The sequence below is a fragment of the Oncorhynchus tshawytscha genome, linkage group LG24 (genome assembly GCF_018296145.1).
Source record: "Oncorhynchus tshawytscha isolate Ot180627B linkage group LG24, Otsh_v2.0, whole genome shotgun sequence".
Taxonomy (NCBI): domain Eukaryota; kingdom Metazoa; phylum Chordata; class Actinopteri; order Salmoniformes; family Salmonidae; genus Oncorhynchus; species Oncorhynchus tshawytscha.
Window position 1 is genome coordinate 33,001,930 of NC_056452.1, and position 25,000 is coordinate 33,026,929.

At 49.5% G+C, this 25,000-nt stretch overlaps 1 protein-coding gene across 1 annotated transcript in view; it reads right to left on the reverse strand.

Annotated features, from left to right (window-relative positions):
• Nucleotides 1-4,666: 4,666 nt before the first annotated feature.
• Nucleotides 4,667-25,000, reverse strand: part of LOC112235888 (lysosomal-trafficking regulator) — a 76,371-nt gene continuing 56,037 nt past the window's right edge. Inside the window, 8 exon segments of the mRNA XM_042305729.1 lie at nucleotides 4,667-5,629; nucleotides 5,872-5,997; nucleotides 6,000-6,012; nucleotides 7,720-7,876; nucleotides 7,995-8,218; nucleotides 9,972-10,392; nucleotides 10,430-10,514; nucleotides 19,193-19,283. Of these exon segments, the coding sequence (XP_042161663.1) occupies nucleotides 4,749-5,629; nucleotides 5,872-5,997; nucleotides 6,000-6,012; nucleotides 7,720-7,876; nucleotides 7,995-8,218; nucleotides 9,972-10,392; nucleotides 10,430-10,514; nucleotides 19,193-19,283 (1,998 nt within the window). The 3' untranslated portion in view covers nucleotides 4,667-4,748.

Below are 25,000 nucleotides of genomic sequence, written 5' to 3' on the forward strand. Positions count from 1 at the left end.
CAAAACAGCTCGAGCTCAGTGAGGTTGGATGGAGAGCATTTGTGAACAGCAGTTTTCAGTTCTTTCCACAGATTCTCGATTGGATTCAGGTCTGGACTTTGACTTGGCCATTCTAACACCTGGATATGTTTATTTTTGAACCATTCCATTGTAGATTTTGCTTTATGTTTTGGATTATTGTCTTGTTGGAAGACAAATCTCCGTCCCAGTCTCAGGTCTTTTGCAGACTCCATCAGGTTTTTCTTCCAGAATGGTCCTGTATTTGGCTCCATCCACCTTCCCATCAATTTTAACCATCTTCCCTGTCCCTGCTGAAGAAAAGCAGGCCCAAACCATGATGCTGCCACCACCATGTTTGACAGTGGGGATGGTGTGTTCAGGGTGATGAGCTGTGTTGCTTTTACACCAAACATAACATTTTGCATTGTTGCCAAAAAGTTCAATTTTGGTTTCATCTGACCAGAGCACCTTCTTCCACATGTTTGGTGTGTCTCCCAGGTGGCTTGTGGCAAACTTTAAACAACACTTTTTATGGATATCTTTAAGAAATGGCTTTCTTCTTGCCACTCTTCCATAAAGGCCAGATTTGTGCAATATACGACTGATTGTTGTCCTATGGACAGAGTCTCCCATCTCAGCTGTAGATCTCTGCAGTTCATCCAGAGTGATCATGGGCCTCTTGGCTGCATCTCTGATCAGTCTTCTCCTTGTATGAGCTGAAAGTTTAGAGGGACGGCCAGGTCTTGGTAGATTTGCAGTGGTCTGATACTCCTTCCATTTCAATATTATCGCTTGCACAGTGCTCCTTGGGATGTTTAAAGCTTGGGAAATCTTTTTTGTATCCAAATCCGGCTTTAAACTTCTTCACAACAGTATCTCGGACCTGCCTGGTGTGTTCCTTGTTCTTCATGATGCTCTCTGCGCTTTTAACGGACCTCTGAGACTATCACAGTGCAGGTGCATTTATACGGAGACTTGATTACACACAGGTGGATTGTATTTATCATCATTAGTCATTTAGGTCAACATTGATCATCTAGAGATCCTCACTGAACTCTGGAGAGAGTTTGCTGCACTGAAAGTAAAGGGGCTGAATAATTTGCACGCCCAATTTTTTCAGTTTTTGATTTGTTAAAAAGTTTGAAATATTCAATAAATGTCGCTCCACTTCATGATTGTGTCCCAATTGTTGTTGATTCTTCACAAAAAATACAGTTTTATATCTTTATGTTTGGAAGCCTGAAATGTGGCAAAGGTCGCAGTTCAAGGGGGCGAATACTTTTGCAAGGCACTGTAAGTGGATGTAAAACTTCTAAACGATTCTAACACAATACAACCCTCTCAAATGATTCTAACACAATACAACCCCTCTCAAACGATTCTCCTACAAAATACAACCCTCTCAAACGATTCTAACACAATACAACCCCTCTCAAACGATTATTACTCCTCTCAAACGATTCTAACACAATACAACCCTCTCAAACGATTCTAACACAATACAACCCTCTCAAACGATTATAATACAATACAGGAGGGAGGGACCCCCATACCACACTGTTTCATTGACCCCCCATACCACACTGTTTCATTGACCCCCATACCACTGTTTCATTGACCCCCCCAATACCACACTGTTCATTGACCCCATACCACACTGTTTCATTGACCCCCCAATACCACACTGTTTCATTGACCCCCCCATACCACACTGTTTCATTGACCCCCATACCACACTGTTTCATTGACCTCCTAATTTACACTGTTTCATTGGACTTCAATACCACACTATTCATAACCCCCATACCACACTGTTTCATTGACCCCCATACCACACTGTTTCATTGGCCCCCATACCACACTGTTTCATTGACCCCCATACCACACTGTTTCATTGACCCCCCATACCACACTGTTTCATTGGCCCCCATACCACACTGTTTCATTGACCCCCCCCATACCACACTGTTTCATTGACCCCCCAATACCACACTGTTTCATTGACCCCCAATACCACACTGTTTCATTGACTCCCCCCCAATACCACACTGTTTCATTGACTCCCCCAATACCACACTGTTTCATTGACCCCCCATACCACACTGTTCATTGACCCCCCCATACCACACTGTTTCATTGACCCCCATACACACTGTTTCATTGACCCCCCATACCACACTGTTTCATTGACCCCCCATACCACACTGTTTCATTGACCCCCAATACCACACTGTTTCATTGAGGCCCCCAATACCACACTGTTTCATTGACCCCCAATACCACACTGTTTCATTGACCCCCAATACCACACTGTTTCATTGACCCCCCATACCACACTGTTTCATTGACCCCCAATACCACACTGTTTCATTGGACCCCCAATACCACACTGTTTCATTGACCCCCCCAATACCACACTGCTTCATAACCCCCCATTCCCACTGTTTCAATGATTCCCCATACCACACTGTTTCATTGACCCCCATACCACACTGTTCCATTGATTTATACCACACTGTTCCATTGACCCCCATACCACACTGTTTCATAACCCCCCATACCACACTGTTTCATTGACCCCCATACCACACTGTTTCATTGGACCCCCATACCACACTGTTCCATTGGCCCCCCCATACCACACCAGTTTCATTGACCCCCCCCATGCCACACTGTTCCATTGACCCCCCATACCACACTGTTCCATTGGACCCCCATACCACACACTGTTCCATTGACCCCCCATACCACACTGTTCCATTGACCCCCATACCACACTGTTCCATTGGACTTCCCCCATACCACACTGTTTTCATTGACCCCCATTCCACACTGTTCCATTGACCCCCATACCACACTGTTCCATTGACCCCGCCCATACCACACTGTTCCATTGACCCCCCCCATACCACTGTTCCATTGACTCCCCCATACCACACTGTTCCATTGACCCCCCCATACCACACTGTTCCATTGATGACCCCCCCATACCCACACTGTTCCATTGACCCCCATACCACACTTTTTCCCATTGACCCCCCCATACCACACTGTTCCATTGACCCCCATACCACACTGTTCCATTGACCCCCATACCACACTGTTCCATTGACCCCCATACCACACTGTTCCATTGACCCCCCCCATACCACACTGTTCCATTGACCCCCATACACACTGTTCCATTGACCCCCCCATACCACAGTGTTTCATTGACCCCCATACCACAGTGTTTCATTGGCCCCCCATACCACAGTGTTTCATTGACCCCCATACCACAGTGTTTCATTGACCCCCCATACCACAGTGTTTCATTGACCCCCCCCATACCACACTGTTTCATTGACCCCCCATACCACACTGTTTCATTGACCCCCCAAGCCACACTGTTTCATTGACCTCCCCATACCACACTGTTTCATTGACCTCCCCCATACCACACTGTTTCATTGACCTCCCCCCCCATACCACACTGTTTCATTGACCCCATATCACACTGTTTCATTGACCCCCCATACCACACTGTTTCATTGACCCCCCATACCACACAGTTTCATTGACCCCCCATAACAAACAGTTTCATTGACCCCCCCATAACACACAGTTTCATTGACCCCCATACCACTCTTCAATTGGTTAGGTTAAGGCCAAGTCTGATAAATCTACCATGACAGATTTTTGACTCCTTCGCCTCTTTCTATCTATTAGCCGTCAAATCCTCAATGACCTTTGTAGGTAATAAGAAACAAGGACAAAAGGAAGGATTTGACAGCTAGGAACATTCACAGACACAGCCAGAAGGAATGGGTGGAGAGGGGACAGGAGAAGGGAGGGACGGGGGGCAGGAGGGAGGGACGGGGGAGAAGGGGGCAGGAGAGAGGGACGGGAGGAGAAGGGGGCAGGAGAGAGGGACGGGGAGGAGAAGGGGGCAGGAGGGAGGGACGGGGGCAGGAGGGAGGGACGGGGGGAGAAGGGGGGCAGGAGAGAGGGACGGGGGGAGAAGGGGGGCAGGAGAGAGGGACGGGAGGAGAAGGGGGGCAGGAGAGAGGGACGGGAGGAGAAGGGGGCAGGAGAGAGGGACGGGGAGGAGAAGGGGGGCAGGAGAGAGGGACGGGAGGAGAAGGGGGGCAGGAGAGAGGGACGGGGAGGAGAAGGGGGCAGGAGAGAGGGGACGGGAGGAGAAGGGGGGCAGGAGAGAGGGTCGGGAGGAGAAGGGGGGCAGGAGAGAGGGACGGGAGGAGAAGGGGGCAGGAGAGAGGGACGGGAGGAGAAGGGGGGCAGGAGAGAGGGACGGGAGGAGAAGGGGGGCAGGAGAGAGGGACGGGGAGGAGAAGGGGGCAGGAGAGAGGGACGGGAGGAGAAGGGGGGCAGGAGAGGGGGACGGGGAGGAGAAGGGGGGCAGGAGAGAGGGACGGGAGGAGAAGGGGGGCAGGAGAGAGGGGACGGGAGGAGAAGGGGGGCAGGAGAGAGGGACGGGGGAGGAGAAGGGGGGCAGGAGAAGAGGGACGGGAGGAGAAGGGGCCGGGAGAGAGGGACGGCAGGAGAAGGGGGCCAGGAGAGAGGGACGGGAGGAGGAGGGAGGGATGGGAGGAGAAGGGGCCAGGAGAGAGGGGACGGGACGAGGAGGGAGGGATGGGAGGAGAAGGGGCCAGGACTGAGGGACGGGAGGAGAAGGGGAGAGAGGGACGGGAGGCGACTGGAGGAGGGGACAAGACAGAGAAGTAAAGAAGGTAAAGACACCACCGTCCTCACCTGGACTTGAGCAGGGTTGGTAGTGTCTGCAGGTAGACCAGTAGCACCTCTACAGGTAGACACTGGACGTGGTAGGAGCACACCTGGCTACACGCTGTAGACACACCCAGTTGTTGGGCGTGATGCACTAGCTCCACCCCCCTCTGCAGTACAGGGTTGAAGATGTGAGTGTAGAGCTGCCATTGGACCACAGTGTTCCCTCTCAACATCAAGTGACACATGTGTCCCGCGACCTGTTGGCTGAGTGCCTGGTCCTCCCCGAACACCAGCCCCTGGTACGCCTCCAGGGCCTCCCACTTCCACAGCATGTCCTCTGCTCCCCCTCCGCTGGGGAGGATACCATGGGAACGGTAGCTCAAAGTGGGGGACGACACTCCGACCTCCCCCTGCTGGAGCGTCTCCTCCAGGCCCGGCAGCTGACTGCTGTCCAGAGTACAGATGTTACAGGAGGCTAGCTTAGCTTTCTCAGAGGGCTGGCCACCACCTAACTGATCCAGGATCAGCCGGGAGAGGACAGAGAGGATGTGGGACTGGTAGGAGCGGAGCCCTGGGGCCTGGAAGGCGTGGAGGAGAGGGCCGACTACAGACCGAGGGTCCATACAGCAGCAGATCCCACAGCCTGGACCCCAGCTGGGACCTGGAGCCACCGCTGGCCACTGGAGGACAGGCGCTGGAGCAGACGGAGACACTGGTGGGCTGCAGAGCTGCCAGGCAACAGCACCTCTCTGGGTAGCACCCGTCATCCAGCCCCTCCTTCCCCTCGGTCTCTTCGGAAGGGGTTCACATGGCGACGGCGGGCGCAGACGGACTGGTGAGTTACGCTCTGACTTAGCCGGCCTGTTTGAGAAGTCCAGACGATCTGCTGCCTCACCCCCACCTGAGTTGGGATAACGGAAATTCATTTTTGACTTGTGTTTTTAATCCATGATACGTTGTATCGTTCAACTCCTTTCTGCGAGCCAAATTCACCAGACACAAATTAAGCCAAGTGATGGACTAAAATGCAAGCTCAGTGGATAATCTATTTTTAGTCCAAGACTAGCCTTAATCTGTCTGGGAAGCTAGCCCCCATTGATCTGAAGTAAATAAATGTATCAATCAAACCTCAGAATCCCGGGCGCGGCCCAGCCCCTTCTAGCCTCAGAACGGTGACCTCAAACAGCTCCAGGCCGCGATGCTGGATGAACTCATGAAGCAGCTCTAGCGCTTGACTGAAGAAGAAGGGATTGGGGGCCGAGGCATGGAACACCCCAACAGCACCTGGACATCCCATTAGATTAATAGAGCAGTTTAAGAAATACAAAAATTATCCCTACATCAGCAAATGGTACCGAATTCACAAAATAGTTCACTACTTTAACCAGAACACCTAGCCACCCCTGGATTACAATAGATTAATGATGTGGTGTTCTACGAAGGGATCTATTCTTGGACCTCTTATAGATTAATGATGTGGTGTTCTACAGGGATCTATTCTTGGACCTCTTATAGATTAATGATGTGGTGTTCTACAGGGATCTATTCTTGGACCTCTTATAGATTAACGATGTGGTGTTCTACAGGATCTATTCTTGGACCTCTTATTTCTATTAAACTGAACAGAAATATAAAACAACACGTAAAGGCTGAAAAATAACACACCAAAAAACAGCCATTTCCATACGCACAAAACAGCTATTTCTCTCAAATTGTGTAAAAATGTGTTTACATCCCAGTTAGTGAGCATTTCTCATTTACCAAGATAATCCATCCACCTGACAGGTGTCAAATATGAAGCATGATCATTACAGAAGGTGCACCTTGTGCTGGGGACAATAAATAATACATTTACTGAAAAATGGAGGGAAAAAAAGTGGAAAATAAAATACATCTGTGCAGTTTTTGTCACAGTCAAGTTTTAATGATGTATACAGAGAACAGGGTACCATTTGCACTCCTAGTAAGGAATGGCTAAAAACGTAACTACTGAAGGAGGAAATACAACATACTATGGGAGTCGCACTCTAGCGACTTCAGTCGAAGGATCTACAATCACGCCTGACAAGGCCAATGAAATCCGCGCCTCGCTGGAAGCCCCGCCTTCCACAGGTGATAAGCGCGAGACTTCAATTTAATACCGCTCTTCACCGAGCCCAGGAACGGGTAATGCGGAGGTGCCCTACACGTTTACCGAGGCCATAGACATGAGCAGGGAGACTTTGGAGGAGCGACTCTCCAAACCCAGCGCCAAGTTGACGCAGACAGACATGGCAGCTCTTCTAGCTCTAAGCAACGGTGCAGTATTTAGTTTTGTTGTGTGTAATTTCTTACATTATTAGCCGAGAATGTTTTCTGTGTTACTACATACAGCAGGAAACAGCTTTTGGATATCAGTGTGGGGTGACTCACGAGCATTACAATTTTCCCAAATTGGGATCCTTTGTTCGTACCCCCCAGGGCAATTGAACTAATCCCAGAGGCTGCTCCAAGACGCTGACAGAGAAGAGGTATTCGGAGTGGACTTCTAGTCCGACTCAGGAGGCGCGCACTCCGTCCACCGCTTCTGACTTTATTACTCTAATGTTCAGTCTCTGGACCATAAAGTAGACTAGCTCAGGGCGAGGATCTCCTTCCAGAGAGACATCACTTGACCGTAACATACTCTGTTTCACGGGAACATGGCTCTCTCGGGATATACTGTCCCCATCCATCCAGCCAGCTGGGTTCTCAGTACATTGCGCAGACAGGAATTAAGAACTCTCCGGGAAGAAGAAAGGCGGTAGTGTAGGCGGTATGTTTCATGATTAACTACTGTGATTGTGACATACAGAAACTCAAGTCCTTTTGTTCACCCGACCTAGAATACCTCACAATCACAGTCACAGCCATGTATATTCTAAAGTAGTGCACTATATAGGGAATAGTGCTCTGTTCTAAAGTAGTGCTCTATGTAGGGAATAGGGTGCCATGTGGGACAACAGTCCATACCTGCAGTACACCCTCCAGCAGCTCAGGTAACAGCAGGGAGCGGTGCCTCCAGCGGGAGAAAGAGAAGTCCTCCTGCACCTCCTGCAGGGTCTTCTTGGTTCTGGGAGCGAATGGGTCAACCTGTCTCTCCAGGCAGGACCTGATCTTCAGCGTGGCTCTGAATACAATAGACAGGATGTACAATGGTTTCAGCTGCCAGTTTAGTTCGGTTCCCAGTTTAGAGCCAGCAACCTTCCGGCTGCCGGTCGTGTTCTCTAACCTCTTTGGCTACGTACCTGAGCAGGTCGGTCAGGCTGCGTCGCAGGCTGTCTGGTAGAGCCTCACTCTGACCCCGTCCACTGACATCAGGTGGAGGATGGTCCTTAGCAGCATCCTCTGAGAAGAGACGGATCAGACTCATCTGAGCTAGTCGTACTCGGGTATGGAAGTTAAGGATTATGGGCACCGGCCAGTCAGGCTGGTAGATCACATTTTCTCTACTAGCCTGGATGATGTTCCACTACCCAAGAGTCCAAAATGTATGCCATACTTCAGATTACTTTTGGGCTAGTTTGGCATATTTCCTACTAGCCTGGTCTGAAAATACAAGCCTGGGGCTAATGTGGACTATCTTAATGTCCATCACTCATGGTCATACTTACAGGCATAGTACAACAAAACCAACACTTGCAACATTAAACTATCACAATACAAGGACAAAAATGCCAAAACATCCCACCACAATGCCAACACATCCCACCACAATGCCAAAACATCCCACCACAATGCCAAAACATCCCACCACAATGCCAACACATCCCACCACAATGCCAAAACATCCTACCACAATGACAACACATCCCACTACAATGACAACACATCCCACCACAATGCCAACACATCCCACCACAATGCCAAAACATCCCACCACAATGCCAACACATCCCACCACAATGACAAAACATCCCACCAATGTCAAAACATCCCACCACAATGACAACACATCCCACCACAATGCCAACACATCCCACCACAATGCCAACACATCCCACCACAATGCCAACACATCCCACCACAATGCCAACACATCCCACCACAATGCCAACACATCCCACCACAATGCCAACACATCCCACCACAATGCCAACACAATGCCAACACATCCCACCACAATGCCAACACATCCCACCACAATGCCAACACATCCCACCACAATGCCAACACATCCCACCACAATGCCAACACATCCCACCACAATGCCAACACATCCCACCACAATGCCAACACATCCCACCACAATGCCAACACATCCCACCACAATGCCAACACATCCCACCACAATGCCAACACATCCCACCACAATGCCAACACATCCCACCACAATGCCAACACATCCCACCACAATGCCAACACATCCCACCACAATGCCAAACATCCCACCACAATGCCAACACATCCCACCACAATGCCAACACATCCCACCACAATGCCAACACATCCCACCACAATGCCAACACATCCCACCACAATGCCAACACATCCCACCACAATGCCAACACATCCCACCACAATGCCAAAACATCCCACCACAATGCCAACACATCCCACCACAATGCCAACACATCCCACCACAATGCCAACACATCCCACCACAATGCCAAAACATCCCACCACAATGCCAACACATCCCACCACAATGACAAAACATCCCACCACAATGACAAAACATCCCACCACAATGACAACACAATGTCAATAGTAAGTACAGCACAATGTGTAAAAGACCAATTAATGCATTGACATTAAGTATTTAATTATTATATTCAATGAAGAAAAATGTAATTAAAAAGGTGTACCTGGACCAGGGCGATGGGTTCCTCTGTCCAGCCTCCAGCCAGCTCCTCCACCCCTCTCCTCCTCCCCCCGGACCACAACAGTCTCCAAACTCGGTAAGGATCTCAGTGAGGGTCGGTACCACACTGACAGCCAGACCCGGGTTGTGGTTGATGCTCATGTCAAATTTACACACCTTGAAAAAAACATTTTAATTAATTAATTATTTTTTTGAGGTGGGGGGGTCATATTTAAAATACATATATAGAGATAATGCAACCACTTCAGAACAACAGTACATTTACCATGATTTAGTATTAAAAAACAAAGTCTACCAACCAATTTCCATTGTGGTCGGGTTGTGTTAAAAATGGACAGCTTGAGCAAAGGCTGACAAGGCTGTGCACCGGGCACTTTACATTCAACAATTTAAAAAATACCTTTTCCAGGAGCGAGAGCAGAACATGACAGAGGTCGAAGGGAGAGTTCTCCATCCTGTTGAATATGGACATGGCAGCTGGGTCAGTCAGGGTCTCTGTGTCCAGGGTGGTCTGGGACCCCCCCAGCGACCGAGGTTGGGGGTAGAGCGGGAAAGGCGAAGCCATGGTCTTTTCGGGAGGGGGGACAGGAGGCGAGGGTAATAAGCGAGCCTCCGAACGGTGATGCTGGCAGCTCACACGGATCGTAGAACCGCGAGAACGTCGACTACGCACTCCACCGGTGCCACCGGTGCCGGCCTTGTTGTCAGAGTTGGCGTCTGAGTCAGAGGTGGAGAGCTGGGAGCGACGAGCATCCCTTACGGAGTAGCGCTGAGCGGTGCGGCGGGAGCGACGCAGGACCTTCCAGGTGGAGCTGCTGCTGCTGCCACCGCGGGACTGCTTCTCAGAGTGCAACGCACCGGTCTTCTGGTCTTTCCCGCCCTCTGGGGGCGGCATTCACCTCCTGGCTCAAGAACACTTCCAGCAGAGACAGCAGGGTGAAATCTGGCAACACAGAAACTACTGTAAGGCAGGGTGAAATCAGGCAACACAGAAACTACTGTAAGGCAGGGTGAAATCAGGCAACACAGAAACAAACTACTGTAAGGCAGGGTGAAATCAGGCAACACCGAAACAAACTACTGTAAGGCAGGGTGAAATCAGGCAACACCGAAACTACTGTAAGGCAGGGTGAAATCAGGCAACACAGAAACAGAAACTACTGTGAGGCAGGGTGAAATCAGGCAACACAGAAACAGAAACTACTGTGAGGCAGGGTGAAATCAGGCAACACAGAAACAGAAACTACTGTGAGGCAGGGTGAAATCAGGCAACACAGAAACAGAAACTACTGTGAGGCAGGGTGAAATCAGGCAACACAGAAACAGAAACTACTGTGAGGCAGGGTGAAATCAGGCAACACAGAAACTACTGTAAGGCAGGGTGAAATCAGGCAACACAAACTACTGTAAGGCAGGGTGAAATCAGGCAACACCGAAACAACTAAGGCAGGGTGAAATCAGGCAACACCGAAACTACTGTAAGGCAGGGTGAAATCAGGCAACACAGAAACAACTGTAAGGCAGGGTGAAATCAGGCAACACCGAAACAACTAAGGCAGGGTGAAATCAGGCAACACCGAAACTACTGTAAGGCAGGGTGAAATCAGGCAACACCGAAACTACTGTAAGGCAGGGTGAAATCAGGCAACACCGAAACTACTGTAAGGCAGGGTGAAATCAGGCAACACAGAAACTACTGTAAGGCAGGGTGAAATCAGGCAACACAGAAACTACTGTAAGGCAGGGTGAAATCAGGCAACACAGAAACTACTGTAAGGCAGGGTGAAATCAGGCAACACAGAAACTACTGTAAGGCAGGGTGAAATCAGGCAACACCAAAACAACTGTAAGGCAGGGTGAAATCAGGCAACACCAAAACAACTAAGGCAGGGTGAAATCAGGCAACACAGAAACTACTGTAAGGCAGGGTGAAATCAGGCAACACAGAAACTACTGTGAGGCAGGGTGAAATCAGGCAACACAGAAACTACTGTGAGGCAGGGTGAAATCAGGCAACACAGAAACTACTGTAAGGCAGGGTGAAATCAGGCAACACAGAAACAGAAACTACTGTGAGGCAGGGTGAAATCTGGCAACACAGTCTGTAATGGCCTGTAGGGATTGACAGCTCCAGTCTGTACGGATTGACACCTCCAGTCTATAAAGGTCTGTAGGGATTGACAGCTCCAGTCTAATGGTCTGTAGGGATTGACAGCTCCAGTCTGTAGGGATTGACAGCTCCAGTCTGTAGGGATTGACAGCTCCAGTCTGTAATGGTCTGTAGGGATTGACAGCTCCAGTCTGTAAAGGTCTGTAGGGATTGACAGCTCCAGTCTGTAGGGATTGACAGCTCCAGTCTGTAAAGGTCTGTAGGGATTGACAGCTCCAGTCTGTAGGGATTGACAGCGCCAGTCTGTAAAGGTCTGTAGGGATTGACAGCTCCAGTCTGTAGGGATTGACAGCTCCAGTCTGTAAAGGTCTGTAGGGATTGACAGCTCCAGTCTGTAATGGTCTGTAGGGATTGACAGCTCCAGTCTGTAGGGATTGACAGCGCCAGTCTGTAAAGGTCTGTAGGGATTGACAGCTCCAGTCTGTAGGGATTGACAGCTCCAGTCTGTAAAGGTCTGTAGGGATTGACAGCTCCAGTCTGTAATGGTCTGTAGGGATTGACAGCTCCAGTCTAATGGTCTGTAGGGATTGACAGCTCCAGTCTGTATAGGTCTGTAGCGATTCCAATGGTACCTGATTAACAACCTTAGAGACAAGGTGTTGGCACACTACAGACGATCAATTACTTTAATTTGTCAAAAATCAATAACAGGCTTTGAAGCAACAACAGAAAAGCGCCTACGGTACAGTTCACCAGTCATCTACTTCTAGCACATTCTTCAATGCTAGGCATAACACCATGTAAAGTACACGGCCTTCAGAAAGTATCCACAGCCCTTGACTTTTTCAGCACTTTGGTGGTGTGAAAGTGGGATTCAAATTGATTTGTCATTTTCTGTCAATGATCTACACAAAATGCTCAGTAAACAGAATGTCACATGTGCAACCAGATGGAAAAACCTAGAGACCACCTTTACTCCACACACAGACGCATAAAACTCTTCCTCACCCACCATTTGGCAAATCTGACCGTAATTCTATCCTCCTGAAAAAACTAAAGCAGGAAGTACCAGTGACTAGATCAACACTTAAGGTCAGATGAAGCAGATGCTAAGCTACAGGACTGTTTTGCACAAACTGGAATATGTTCTGGGATTCATCCAATGGCATTGAGGAGTTTACCACCTCAGTCACTTGGTATTCAGGACAAAAGGTTCATTTCTTTGTCACATTTTTTTACAGTACTAGTTTAGTGCCTTGTTGCAAACAGGATGCACGTTTTGGGAATATATGTATTCTGTAGAGACTTCCTTCTTTTCACTCTGTCCTTTAGGTTAGTATTGTGGAGTAACTACAATGTTGTTGATCCATCCTCAGTTCTCTCTTATCACAAAATAAGAATTTGTTCTTAACTGACTTGCCTAGTTAAATAAAGGTAAAAAAAAAAAGGCCTCATAGTTAAAATCCCTGAGCAGTTTCCTTCCTCTCCGTCAACTGACTCCTGTATCTTTGCAGTGACTGGGTGTATTGATACACCATCCAAAGTGTCATTAATAACTTCACCAGGCTCAAAGGGATATTCAATGTCTGCTTTCATTATTGTTTTTTTTACCCATCTTCCAATAGGTGCCCTTCTTTGCGAGGCCCTGGAAAACCTCCCTGGTCTTTGTGGTTGAATCTGTGTTTGAAATTCACAGCTCGACTGAGGGACAGATAATTGTGTAATTGTGTGTGGGATACAGAGATGAGGTAGTTGTTCAAAAATCATGTTAAACACCAATATTGCCCATGCAATTTATTATGGGACTTCTTAACTTGTTTTTAAAATTTTTACTCAACATATTTAGGTTTACCATAACAAAGGGTTCAATACTTACTGACTGACGACATTTCAACTTTTCATTTGGAAAACTTTCAAAAACTTAATTCCACTTTGACATGTGGTATTGTGGGTGGGCCAGTGACAAAAACATGTCCATTTAATCCATTTAAATTCAGGCTGTAAAACAACAAAATGTAGAAAAAGTAAATGAGTGTGAATACTTCCTGAAGGCTCTGTAGTTGTCACTTCAGTACTAAGTGTGATGGACGTCATTGTTCAAGACTATATCTTCCCCTTCCTTACCGAGCTCCAACTAATTATTCTCTGCCTCATATTTCTAGAGGAGTTTACATCTTATAAAATAATGTATGTATATCAAAAGGTGTTCAAATCAACTATTAATCGAGGCGGTGTGCTGAACTAATATAACAGAAGCTAATAAGACAACTATGTATGAGGAGCATGTTAAAAGAGATTAGCAGGACGACACTAAATACCCGTCAGCCTGAGGTCAATCAGCTTCAGTAGGCATCCATCCATCCACAGCTCCAGTAGACATCCATCTATCCATCCATCCATCCACAGCTCCAGTAGGCATCCATCCTACCATTGACAGCTCCAGTAGGCATCCATCTATCCATCCATCCATCCTCAGCTCCAGTAGGCATCCATCCATCCATCCACAGCTCCAGTAGGCAACCATCCATCCATCCACAGCTCCAGTAGGCAACCATCCATCCATCCACAGCTCCAGTAGGCATCCATCCATCCATCCACAGCTCCAGTAGGCATCCATCCATCCACAGCTCCAGTAGGCATCCATCCATCCATCCACAGCTCCAGTAGGCATCCATCCATCCACAGCTCCAGTAGGCATCCATCCATCCATCCACAGCTCCAGTAGGCATCCATCCATCCATAGCTCCCAGTAGGCATCCATCCATCCACCCACAGCTATAGTAGGCAACCATCCATCCATCCATCCATCCACAGCTCTAGTAGGCATCCATCTATCCATCCATCCATCCTCAGCTCCAGTAGGCATGCATGCATCCATCCATCCACAGCTCCAGTAGGCATCCATCCATCCCTCCACAGCTCCAGTAGGCATCCATCTATCCATCCACAGCTCCAGTAGGCAACCATCCATCCCTCCACAGCTCCAGTAGGCAACCATCCATCCATCCACAGCTCTAGTAGGCATCCATCCATCCATCCACAGCTCCAGTAGGCATCCATCCATCCACAGCTCCAGTAGGCATCCATCTATCCATCCACAGCTCTAGTAGGCATCCATCCATCCATCCATCCATCCACAGCTCCAGTAGGCATCCATCTATCCATCCTGAGTTCCAGTAGGCATCCATCCATCCATCCATCCACAGCTCCAGTAGGCATCCATCCATCCATCCATCCACAGCTCCAGTAGGCATCCATCCATCGCTCCAGTAGGCATCCATCTATCCATCCTGAGTTCCAGTAGGCATCCATCCATCCACAGCTCCAGTATGCATCCATCCATCCATCCACAGCTCCTGTAGGCACCATCTATCCATCCACAGCTCCTGTAGGCATCCATCTATCCATCCATCCATCCTCAGCTCCAGTAGGCATCCATCCATCCACAGCTCCTGTAGGCATCCATCTATCCATCCACAGCTCCAGTAGGCATCCATCCACAGCTCCAGTAGGCATCCATCCATCCATCCACAGCTCCAGTAGGCATCCATCCATCGCTCTAGTAGGCATCCATCTATCCATCCATCCACAGCTCCAGTATGCATCCATCTATCCATCCACAGCTCCAGTAGGCAACCATCCATCTATCCATCCACAGCTCCAGTAGGCATCCATCCACAGCTCCAGTAGGCAACCATCCATCTATCCATCCACAGCTCCAGTAGGCATCCATCCATCTATCCATCCACAGCTCCAGTAGGCATCCATCCATCCACAGCTCCAGTAGGCAACCATCCATCTATCCATCCACAGCTCCAGTAGGCATCCATCTATCCATCCATCCATCAATTATCAGCTCCAGTAGGCTTCCATCCATCCACAGCTCCAGTAGACAACCATACATCCATCCATCCACAGCTCCAGTAGGCAACCATCCATCCATCCACAGCTCCAGTAGGCATCCATCCATCCATAGCTCCAGTAGGCAACCATCCATCCATCCACAGCTCCAGTAGGCAACCATCCATCCATCCACAGCTCCAGTAGGCATCCATCCATCCACAGCTCCAGTAGGCATCCATCCATAGCTCCAGTAGGCATCCATCCATAGCTCCAGTAGGCATCCATCCATCCACAGCTCCAGTAGGCATCCATCCATCCATAGCTCCAGTAGGCATCCATCCATCCATAGCTCCAGTAGGCATCCATCCATCCATAGCTCCAGTAGGCATCCATCCATCCATAGCTCCAGTAGGCATCCATCCATCCATAGCTCCAGTAGGCATCCATCCATCCATAGCTCCAGTAGGCATCCATCCATCCATAGCTCCAGTAGGCATCCATCCATCCATAGCTCCAGTAGGCATCCATCCATCCATAGCTCCAGTAGGCATCCATCCATCCATCGCTCCAGTAGGCATCCATCCATCCACAGCTCCAGTAGGCAACCATCCATCCACAGCTCCACTACGTAACCATCCATCCACAGCTCCAGTAGGCAACCATCCATCCATCCACAGCTCCAGTAGGCAACCATCCATCCATCCACAGCTCCAGTAGGCAACCATCCACCCATCCACAGCTCCAGTAGGCAACCATCCATCCATCCATCCACAGCTCCAGTAGGCAACCATCCATCCATCCATCCACAGCTCCAGTAGGCAACCATCCATCCATCCATCCACAGCTCCAGTAGGCAACCATCCATCCATCCATCCACAGCACCAGTAGGCAACCATCCATCCATAGCTCCAGTAGGCAACCATCCATCCATCCAGTAGGCAACCATCCATCCATCCACAGCTCTATTAGGAAACCATCCATCCACAGCTCCAGTAGGCAACCATCCATCCATCCATCCACAGCTCCAGTAGGCAACCATCCATCCATCCACAGCTCCAGTGGACAACCATCCATCTATCCATCCACAGCTCCAGTAGGCATCCATCTATCCATCCATCAATTATCAGCTCCAGTAGGCTTCCATCCATCCGCAGCTCCAGTAGACAACCATACATCCATCCATCCATCCACAGCTCCAGTAGGCAACCATCCATCCATCCACAGCTCCAGTAGGCATCCATCCATCCACAGCTCCAGTAGGCAACCATCCATCCACAGCTCCAGTAGGCAACCATCCATCCATCCACAGCTCCAGTAGGCATCCATCCATCCATCCACAGCTCCAGTAGGCATCCATCCATCGCTCCAGTAGGCATCCATCCATCGCTCCAGTAGGCATCCATCCATCGCTCCAGTAGGCATCCATCCATCGCTCCAGTAGGCATCCATCCATCCATCGCTCCAGTAGGCATCCATCCATCCATAGCTCCAGTAGGCAACCATACATCCACAGCTCCAGTAGGCAACCATCCATCCACAGCTCCAGTAGGCAACCATCCATCCACAGCTCCAGTAGGCAACCATCCATCCACAGCTCCACTACGTAACCATCCATCCACAGCTCCAGTAGGCAACCATCCATCCACAGCTCCAGTAGGCAACCATCCATCCATCCACAGCTCCAGTAGGCAACCATCCACCCATTCACAGCTCCAGTAGGCAACCATCCATCCACAGCTCCAGTAGGCAACCATCCATCCATCCACAGCTCCAGTAGGCAACCATCCATCCATCCATCCATCCACAGCTCCAGTAGGCAACCATCCATCCATCCATCCACAGCTCCAGTAGGCAACCATCCATCCATCCATCCACAGCACCAGTAGGCAACCATCCATCCATAGCTCCAGTAGGCAACCATCCATCCATCCAGTAGGCAACCATCCATCCATCCACAGCTCTATTAGGAAACCATCCATCCACAGCTCCAGTAGGCAACCATCCATCCATCCACAGCTCCAGTAGACAACCATCCATCTATCCATCCACAGCTCCAGTAGGCATCCATCTATCCATCCATCCATCAATTATCAGCTCCAGTAGGCATCCATCCATCCACAGCTCCAGTAGGCAACCATCCATCCATCCACAGCTCCAGTAGTCAACCATCCATCCACAGCTCCAGTAGGCATCCATCCATCCATCCACAGCTCCAGTAGGCATCCATCCATCCATAGCTCCAGTAGGCATCCATCCATCCATAGCTCCAGTAGGCATCCATCCATCCATAGCTCCAGTAGGCATCCATCCATCCATAGCTCCAGTAGGCATCCATCCATCCATAGCTCCAGTAGGCATCCATCCATCCATAGCTCCAGTAGGCATCCATCCATCCATAGCTCCAGTAGGCATCCATCCATCCATAGCTCCAGTAGGCAACCATCCATCCACAGCTCCAGTAGGCAACCATCCATCCACAGCTCCAGTAGGCAACCATCCATCCATCCATCCATCCACAGCTCCAGTAGGCAACCATCCATCCATCCATCCACAGCTCCAGTAGGCAACCATCCATCCATCCATCCACAGCTCCAGTAGGCAACCATCCATCCACAGCTCCAGTAGGCAACCATCCATCCATCCATCCATCCACAGCACCAGTAGGCAACCATCCATCCATAGCTCCAGTAGGCAACCATCCATCCAGTAGGCAACCATCCATCCATCCACAGCTCTATTAGGAAACCATCCATCCACAGCTCCAGTAGGCAACCATCCATCCATCCATAGCTCCAGTAGACAACCATCTATCCAACCATCCATCCATTATCAGCTCCAGTAGGCATCCATCCATCCACAGCTCCAGTAGACAACCATCCATCCATCCATCCACAGCTCCAGTAGGCAACCACAGCTCCAACCATCCATCCATCCAACCACTCACTGTTGGGTTGTATAACTGTTGTTGTTCTATATAACTCACTGCTCTCAAACTAGAATACGTCAATGTTTACAGCTACAATATCCATCAATCCATCCACTCCTGGGTTGTGTTAGGACACACGGCAGACGAAGTCACCAGTAGTTTTGTTACAGTTGTATAGATGTGTGTGTTAGGACACATGGTAGAGGAAGTCACCAGTAGTTTTGTTACAGTTGTATAGATATGTGTGTTAGGACACATGGTAGAGGAAGTCACCAGTAGTTTTGTTACAGTTGTATAGATATGTGTGTTAGGAAACATGGTAGAGGAAGTCACCAGTAGTTTTGTTACAGTTGTATAGATATGTGTGTTAGGAAACATGGTAGAGGAAGTCACCAGTAGTTTTGTTACAGTTGTATAGATATGTGTGTTAGGACACATGGTAGAGGAAGTCACCAGTAGTTTTGTTACAGTTGTATAGATATGTGTGTTAGGAAACATGGTAGAGGAAGTCACCAGTAGTTTAGGTAGTTAGGTTGGTTTTACCTGTGTTAGTGATGAAGGTGTGTAGTGTGGAGGACCTACCTGGTGTTTTACAGGTAGCAGGTGTACACTGTGAAGGCGGTGTGTGTTAGTGATGAAGGTGTGTAGTGTGGAGGACCTACCTGGTGTTTTACAGGTAGCAGGTGTACACTGTGAAGGCGGTGTGTGTTAGTGATGAAGGTGTGTAGTGTGGAGGACCTACCTGGGGCCTTCTCCTCCTGAACAGGTATCTTCCAGACCAGTGGCAGTAGAGACAGCAGCAGGGTTAGCAGCTCCTCTCGACAGGTCAGCTCCTACAGAGAGAGAGTGTCGGTTAGCTATAATATTCTCTCTCTCTCTACAGGTCAGCTCCTACAGGGAGAGTGTCTCGGTTAGCTAGAATATTCTCTCTCTCTACAGGGAGACAGCGTTTCGGTTAGCTAGAATATTCTCTCTCTCTCTCTACATGTCAGCTCATACAGGGACAGACATACAGTCTTAGTTAGCTAGAAGATTCTACTTCTCTCTTGCTCTCTGTTCACACCTTCTGAAGTAATATCACGCCATCCCACTAACAGTCCAGACAAATGACTGTATAGGTCCGGGCAGAATGAGAGAGACTTTCTAGGAAATTCTCTCTCTCTCCTTGTATGTCCTCATGTTCACTCAGTCACTCAGGACATCCAGCACAAGCAACCCTGGAGGAAAGCAGAGGACATCCACTGGCCATGGAACCAGAGAGAAGTTAAGGCTGAACATGAAAATGCTTCACCCTGCTGAACAGGCATCTTCCTGTGGCAGCAGAGAGAGCAGCAGGTTTACATAAAGAGTTCAACCTAATTCATATCCCAAGCCAGTACGCAACACCAGAACCCAGGTAGCTACGCAAAATGACCGTTTTGCATATTTGCGTAGCAAAAGCACGCAACTGTGTGATGCCCCAAAACGTGTAAAATGATGCAACTATGCAGGATTGCCATTTCGCAGAAGGCAAACACGCGTTTGTGTAATGTAGAAATCAGGCTTTAACCATCCAGGGTAGGGCAGCAGTAGGTACTTGCAGGGCAGCAGTAAGTAGAGTAGGTGCAGGGCAGCAGTAGGTACTTGCAGGGCAGCAGTAAGTAGAGTAGGTGCAGGGCAGCAGTAGGTACTTGCAGGGCAGCAGTAAGTAGAGTAGGTGCAGGGCAGCAGTAGGTAGAGTAGGTGCAGGGCAGCAGTAAGTAGAGTAGGTGCAGGGCAGCAGTAGGTAGAGTAGGTGCAGGGCAGCAGTAAGTAGAGTAGGTGCAGGGCAGCAGTAGGTACTTGCAGGGCAGCAGTAGATACTTGCAGGGCAGCAGTAAGTAGAGTAGGTGCAGGGCAGCAGTAGGTATTTGCAGGGCAGCAGTAGATACTTGCAGGGCAGCAGTAAGTAGAGTAGGTGCAGGGCAGCAGTAGATAGAGTAGGTGCAGGGCAGCAGTAGGTAGAGTAGGTGCAGGGCAGCAGTAAGTAGAGTAGGTGCAGGGCAGCAGTAGGTAGAGTAGGTGCAGGGCAGCAGTAAGTAGAGTAGGTGCAGGGCAGCAGTAAGTAGAGTAGGTGCAGGGCAGCAGTAGGTACTTGCAGGGCCGCAGTAAGTAGAGTAGGTGCAGGGCAGCAGTAGGTAGAGTAGGTGCAGGGCAGCAGTAAGTAGAGTAGGTGCAGGGCAGCAGTAAGTAGAGTAGGTGCAGGGCAGCAGTAGGTACTTGCAGGGCCGCAGTAAGTAGAGTAGGTGCAGGGCAGCAGTAGGTAGAGTAGGTGCAGGGCAGCAGTAAGTAGAGTAGGTGCAGGGCAGCAGTAAGTAGAGTAGGTGCAGGGCAGCAGTTGATACTTGGCAGGGCCGCAGTAGGTACTTGGCAGGGCCGCAGTAGGTGCTTGCAGGGCCGCAGTAGGTGCTTGCAGGGCAGCAGTAGGTGCTTGCAGGGCAGCAGTAGGTGCTTGCAGGGCAGCAGTAGGTGCTTGCAAGGCAGCAGTAGGTGCTTGCAGGGCAGCAGTAGGTGCTTGCAGGGCAGCAGTAGGTGCTTGCAGGGCAGCAGTAGGTGCTTGCAGGGCAGCAGTAGGTGCTTGCAGGGCAGCAGTAGGTGCTTGCAGGGCAGCAGTAGATGCTTGCAGGGCAGCAGTAGATGCTTGCAAGGCCGCAGTAGGTGCTTGCAGGGCAGCAGTAGGTGCTTGCAGGGCAGCAGTAGGTGCTTGCAGGGCAGCCGTAGGTGCTTGCAGGGCAGCAGTAGATGCTTGCAGGGCAGCAGTAGATGCTTGCAGGGCAGCAGTAGGTGCTTGGAGGGCAGCAGTAGATGCTTGCAGGGCAGCAGTAGGTACTTGCAGGGCAGCAGTAGGTACTTGCAGGGCAGCAGTAGATGCTTGCAGGGCAGCACTAGATGCTTGCAAGGCCGCAGTAGGTGCTTGCAGGGCAGCAGTAGGTGCTTGCAGGGCAGCAGTAGGTGCTTGCAGGGCAGCCGTAGGTGCTTGCAGGGCAGCAGTAGATGCTTGCAGGGCAGCAGTAGATGCTTGCAGGGCAGCAGTAGGTGCTTGGAGGGCAGCAGTAGATGCTTGCAGGGCAGCAGTAGGTACTTGCAGGGCAGCAGTAGGTACTTGCAGGGCAGCAGTAGGTACTTGCAGGGCAGCAGTAGGTACTTGCAGGGCAGCAGTAGATGCTTGCAGGGCAGCACTAGATGCTTGCAGGGCAGCAGTAGATGCTTGCAGGGCAGCAGTAGATGCTTGCAGGGCAGCAGTAAGTGGAGTAGGTGCAGGGCAGCAGTAAGTGGAGTAGGTGCAGGGCAGCAGTAAGTGTAGTAGGTGCAGGGCAGCCGTAAGTGGAGTAGGTGCAGGGCAGCAGTAAGTGGAGTAGGTGCAGGGCAGCAGTAAGTAGAGTAGGTGCAGGGCAGCAGTAAGTGGAGTAGGTGCAGGGCAGCAGTAAGTGGAGTAGGTGCAGGGCAGCAGTAAGTGGAGTAGGTGCAGGGCAGCAGTAAGTGGAGTAGGTGCAGGGCAGCAGTAAGTGGAGTAGGTGCAGGGCAGCAGTAAGTGGAGTAGGTGCAGGGCAGCAGTAAGTGGAGTAGGTGCAGGGCAGCCGTTGATACTTGCAGGGCACCAGTAAGTGGAGTAGGTGCAAGGAGGGACTGGTATGGGGTGTCCTACTTGGTTCTCCTTGATTTACCCCTGTCAGTTAGACTGTGTCCTCCTGCCAGTAAGAGCCTACTGTGTGTGACTATGTACTGCGTGGCTTGGGATATGTGGTGTGTGCATGACAGCCTCTCTCTAAATATCTTCTCTACTCCTCTGTGACCCACGACCAGAGCATTCCTCATCAGGGAGAGAGAATGCAGTGCCTTAACGTGTGAATTAAAACCAAATAAGACTAAGTGTACGTCCCCCCTATGAGGGCTCTGGTCTAAAATAGTGCACTATATAGGGTATAGGGGTCTGGTCTAAAGTAGTGTACTACATAGGGAATAGGGCTCTGGTCTAAAGTAGTGTACTACATAGGGAATAGGGCTCTGGTCTAAAGTAGTGTACTACATAGGGAATAGGGCTCTGGTCTAAAGTAGTGCACAATATAGGGAATAGGGCTCTGGTCTAAAGTAGTGCACTACATAGGGAATAGGGCTCTGGTCTAAAGTAGTGCACTACATAGGGAATAGGGCTCTGGTCTAAAGTAGTGCACTATATAGGGAATAGGGCTCTGGTCTAAAGTAGTGTACTACATAGGGAATAGGGTTCCATTTAGGATGCGGTGCAAAGCTCTGTGCAGCACATGAATCCAGAAAGCTAGTAGAGACAGGGACGAGCTGTCTACCTGATCAGTAACGAGCTGTCTCCCTCATCAGTAACAGATCGATACAGGGACGAGCTGTCTCCCTGATCAGTAACGAGCTGTCTCCCTCATCAGTAACAGATCGATACAGAGACAAGCTGTCTCCCTGATCAGTAACGAGCTGTCTACCTGATCAGTAAAAGATCGATACAGAGACGAGCTGCCTCCCTCATCAGTAACAGATCGATACACAGACGAGCTGTCTCCCTGATCAGTAACAGATCGATACAGAGACGAGCAGTCTCCCTGATCAGTAACAGATCGATACAGAGACGAGCAGTCTCCCTGATCAGTAACAGATCGATACACAGACGAGCAGTCTCCCTCATCAGTAACAGATCGATACAGAGACGAGCAGTCTCCCTGATCAGTAACAGATCGATACAGAGACGAGCAGTCTCCCTGATCAGTAACAGATCGATACAGAGACGAGCTGTCTCCCTCATCAGTAACAGATCGATACAGAGACGAGCAGTCTCCCTGATCAGTAACAGATCGATACACAGACGAGCAGTCTCCCTGATCAGTAACAGATCGATACAGACGAGCTGTCTCCCTGATCAGTAACAGATCGAGACAGAGGGGTACAGACATGACTGGGAATACAGACATGCATCTTTTGGTAACAGATATCTTAAAAATACAAATTAAAAAGTATGTGGATCAGAGAACCTGTCAGAATCTGGTGGGACCATTCGCCTCATGCAGCATGACACATCTCCTTCACAGAGTTGATCAGGCTGTTTGTGGCCTGTGGAATGTTGTCCCACTCCTCTTCAATGGCTGTGTGAAGTTACTGGATATTACAGAGAACTGGAACACGCTGTCGTACACATTGATCCAGAGCATCCCAAACATGCTCAATGGGTGACATGTCTGGTGAGTACGCAGGCCATGGAAGAACTGGGACATTTTCAGCTTCCAGGAATTGTGAACAGATCCTTGCGACATGGAGCTGAGCATTATCATGCTGAAACATGAGGTGATGGGAGAGGATGAATGGTACGACAATGGGGCTCAGGATCTCGTCACGCTATCAATAATATGCAATTGTGTTCGTTGTACGTACAGTGGGGAGAACAAGTATTTGATAACCTGCAAATTCGTCAGTGTTTCCTACTTACAAAGCATTTAGAGGACTGTCATTTGTATCATAGGTACATTTCAACTGTGAGAGATTGAATCTAAAACAAAGATCCAGAAAATCACATTGTATGATTTTTAAGTAATTAATTTGCATTTTATTGCATGACATAAGTATTTGATCACCTACCAACCAGTAAGAATTCCGGCTCTCACAGACCTGTTAGTTTTTCTTTAAGAAGCCATTCTGTTCTCCACTCATTACCTGTATTAACTGCACCTGTTTGAACTCGTTACCTGAATAAAAGACACCTGTCCACACACTCAATCAAACAGACTCCAACCTCTCCACAATGGCCAAGACCAGAGAGCTGTGTAAGGACATCAAGGATCAAATTGTAGACCTGCACAAGGCTGGGATGGGCTACAGGACAATAGGCAAGCAGCTTGGTGAGAAGGCAACAACTGTTGGCGCAATTATTAGAAAATGGAAGAAGTTCAAGATGACGGTCCATCACCCTCGGTCTGGGGCTTCATGCAAGATCTCACCTCATGGGGCATCAATGATCATGAGGAAGGTGAGGGATCAGCCTAGAACTAAACGTCAGGACCTGGTCAATGACCTGAAGAGAGCTGGGACCACAGTCTCAAAGAAAACCATTAGTAACACACTACACCGTCATGGATTAAAATCCTGCAGCGCATGCAAGGTCCCCCTGCTCAAGCCAACACATGTCCAGGCCCGTCTGAAGTTTGCCAATGACCATCTGGATGATCCAGAGGAGGAATGGGAGAAGGTCATGTGGTCTGATGAGACAAAAATAGAGCTTTTTGGTCTAAACTCCACTCGCCGTGTTTGGAGGAAGATGAAGGATGAGTACAACCCCAAGAACACCATCCCAACCATGAAGCATGGAGGTGGAAACATCATTCTTTGGGGATGCTTTTCTGCAAAGGGGACAGGACGACTGCACCGTATTGAGGGGAGGATGGATGGGGCCATGTATCGCGAGATCTTGGCCAACAACCTCCTTCCCTCAGTAAGAGCATTGAAGATGGGTCGTGGCTGGGTCTTCCAGCATGACAACGACCCGAAACACACAGCCAGGGAAACTAAGGAGTGGCTC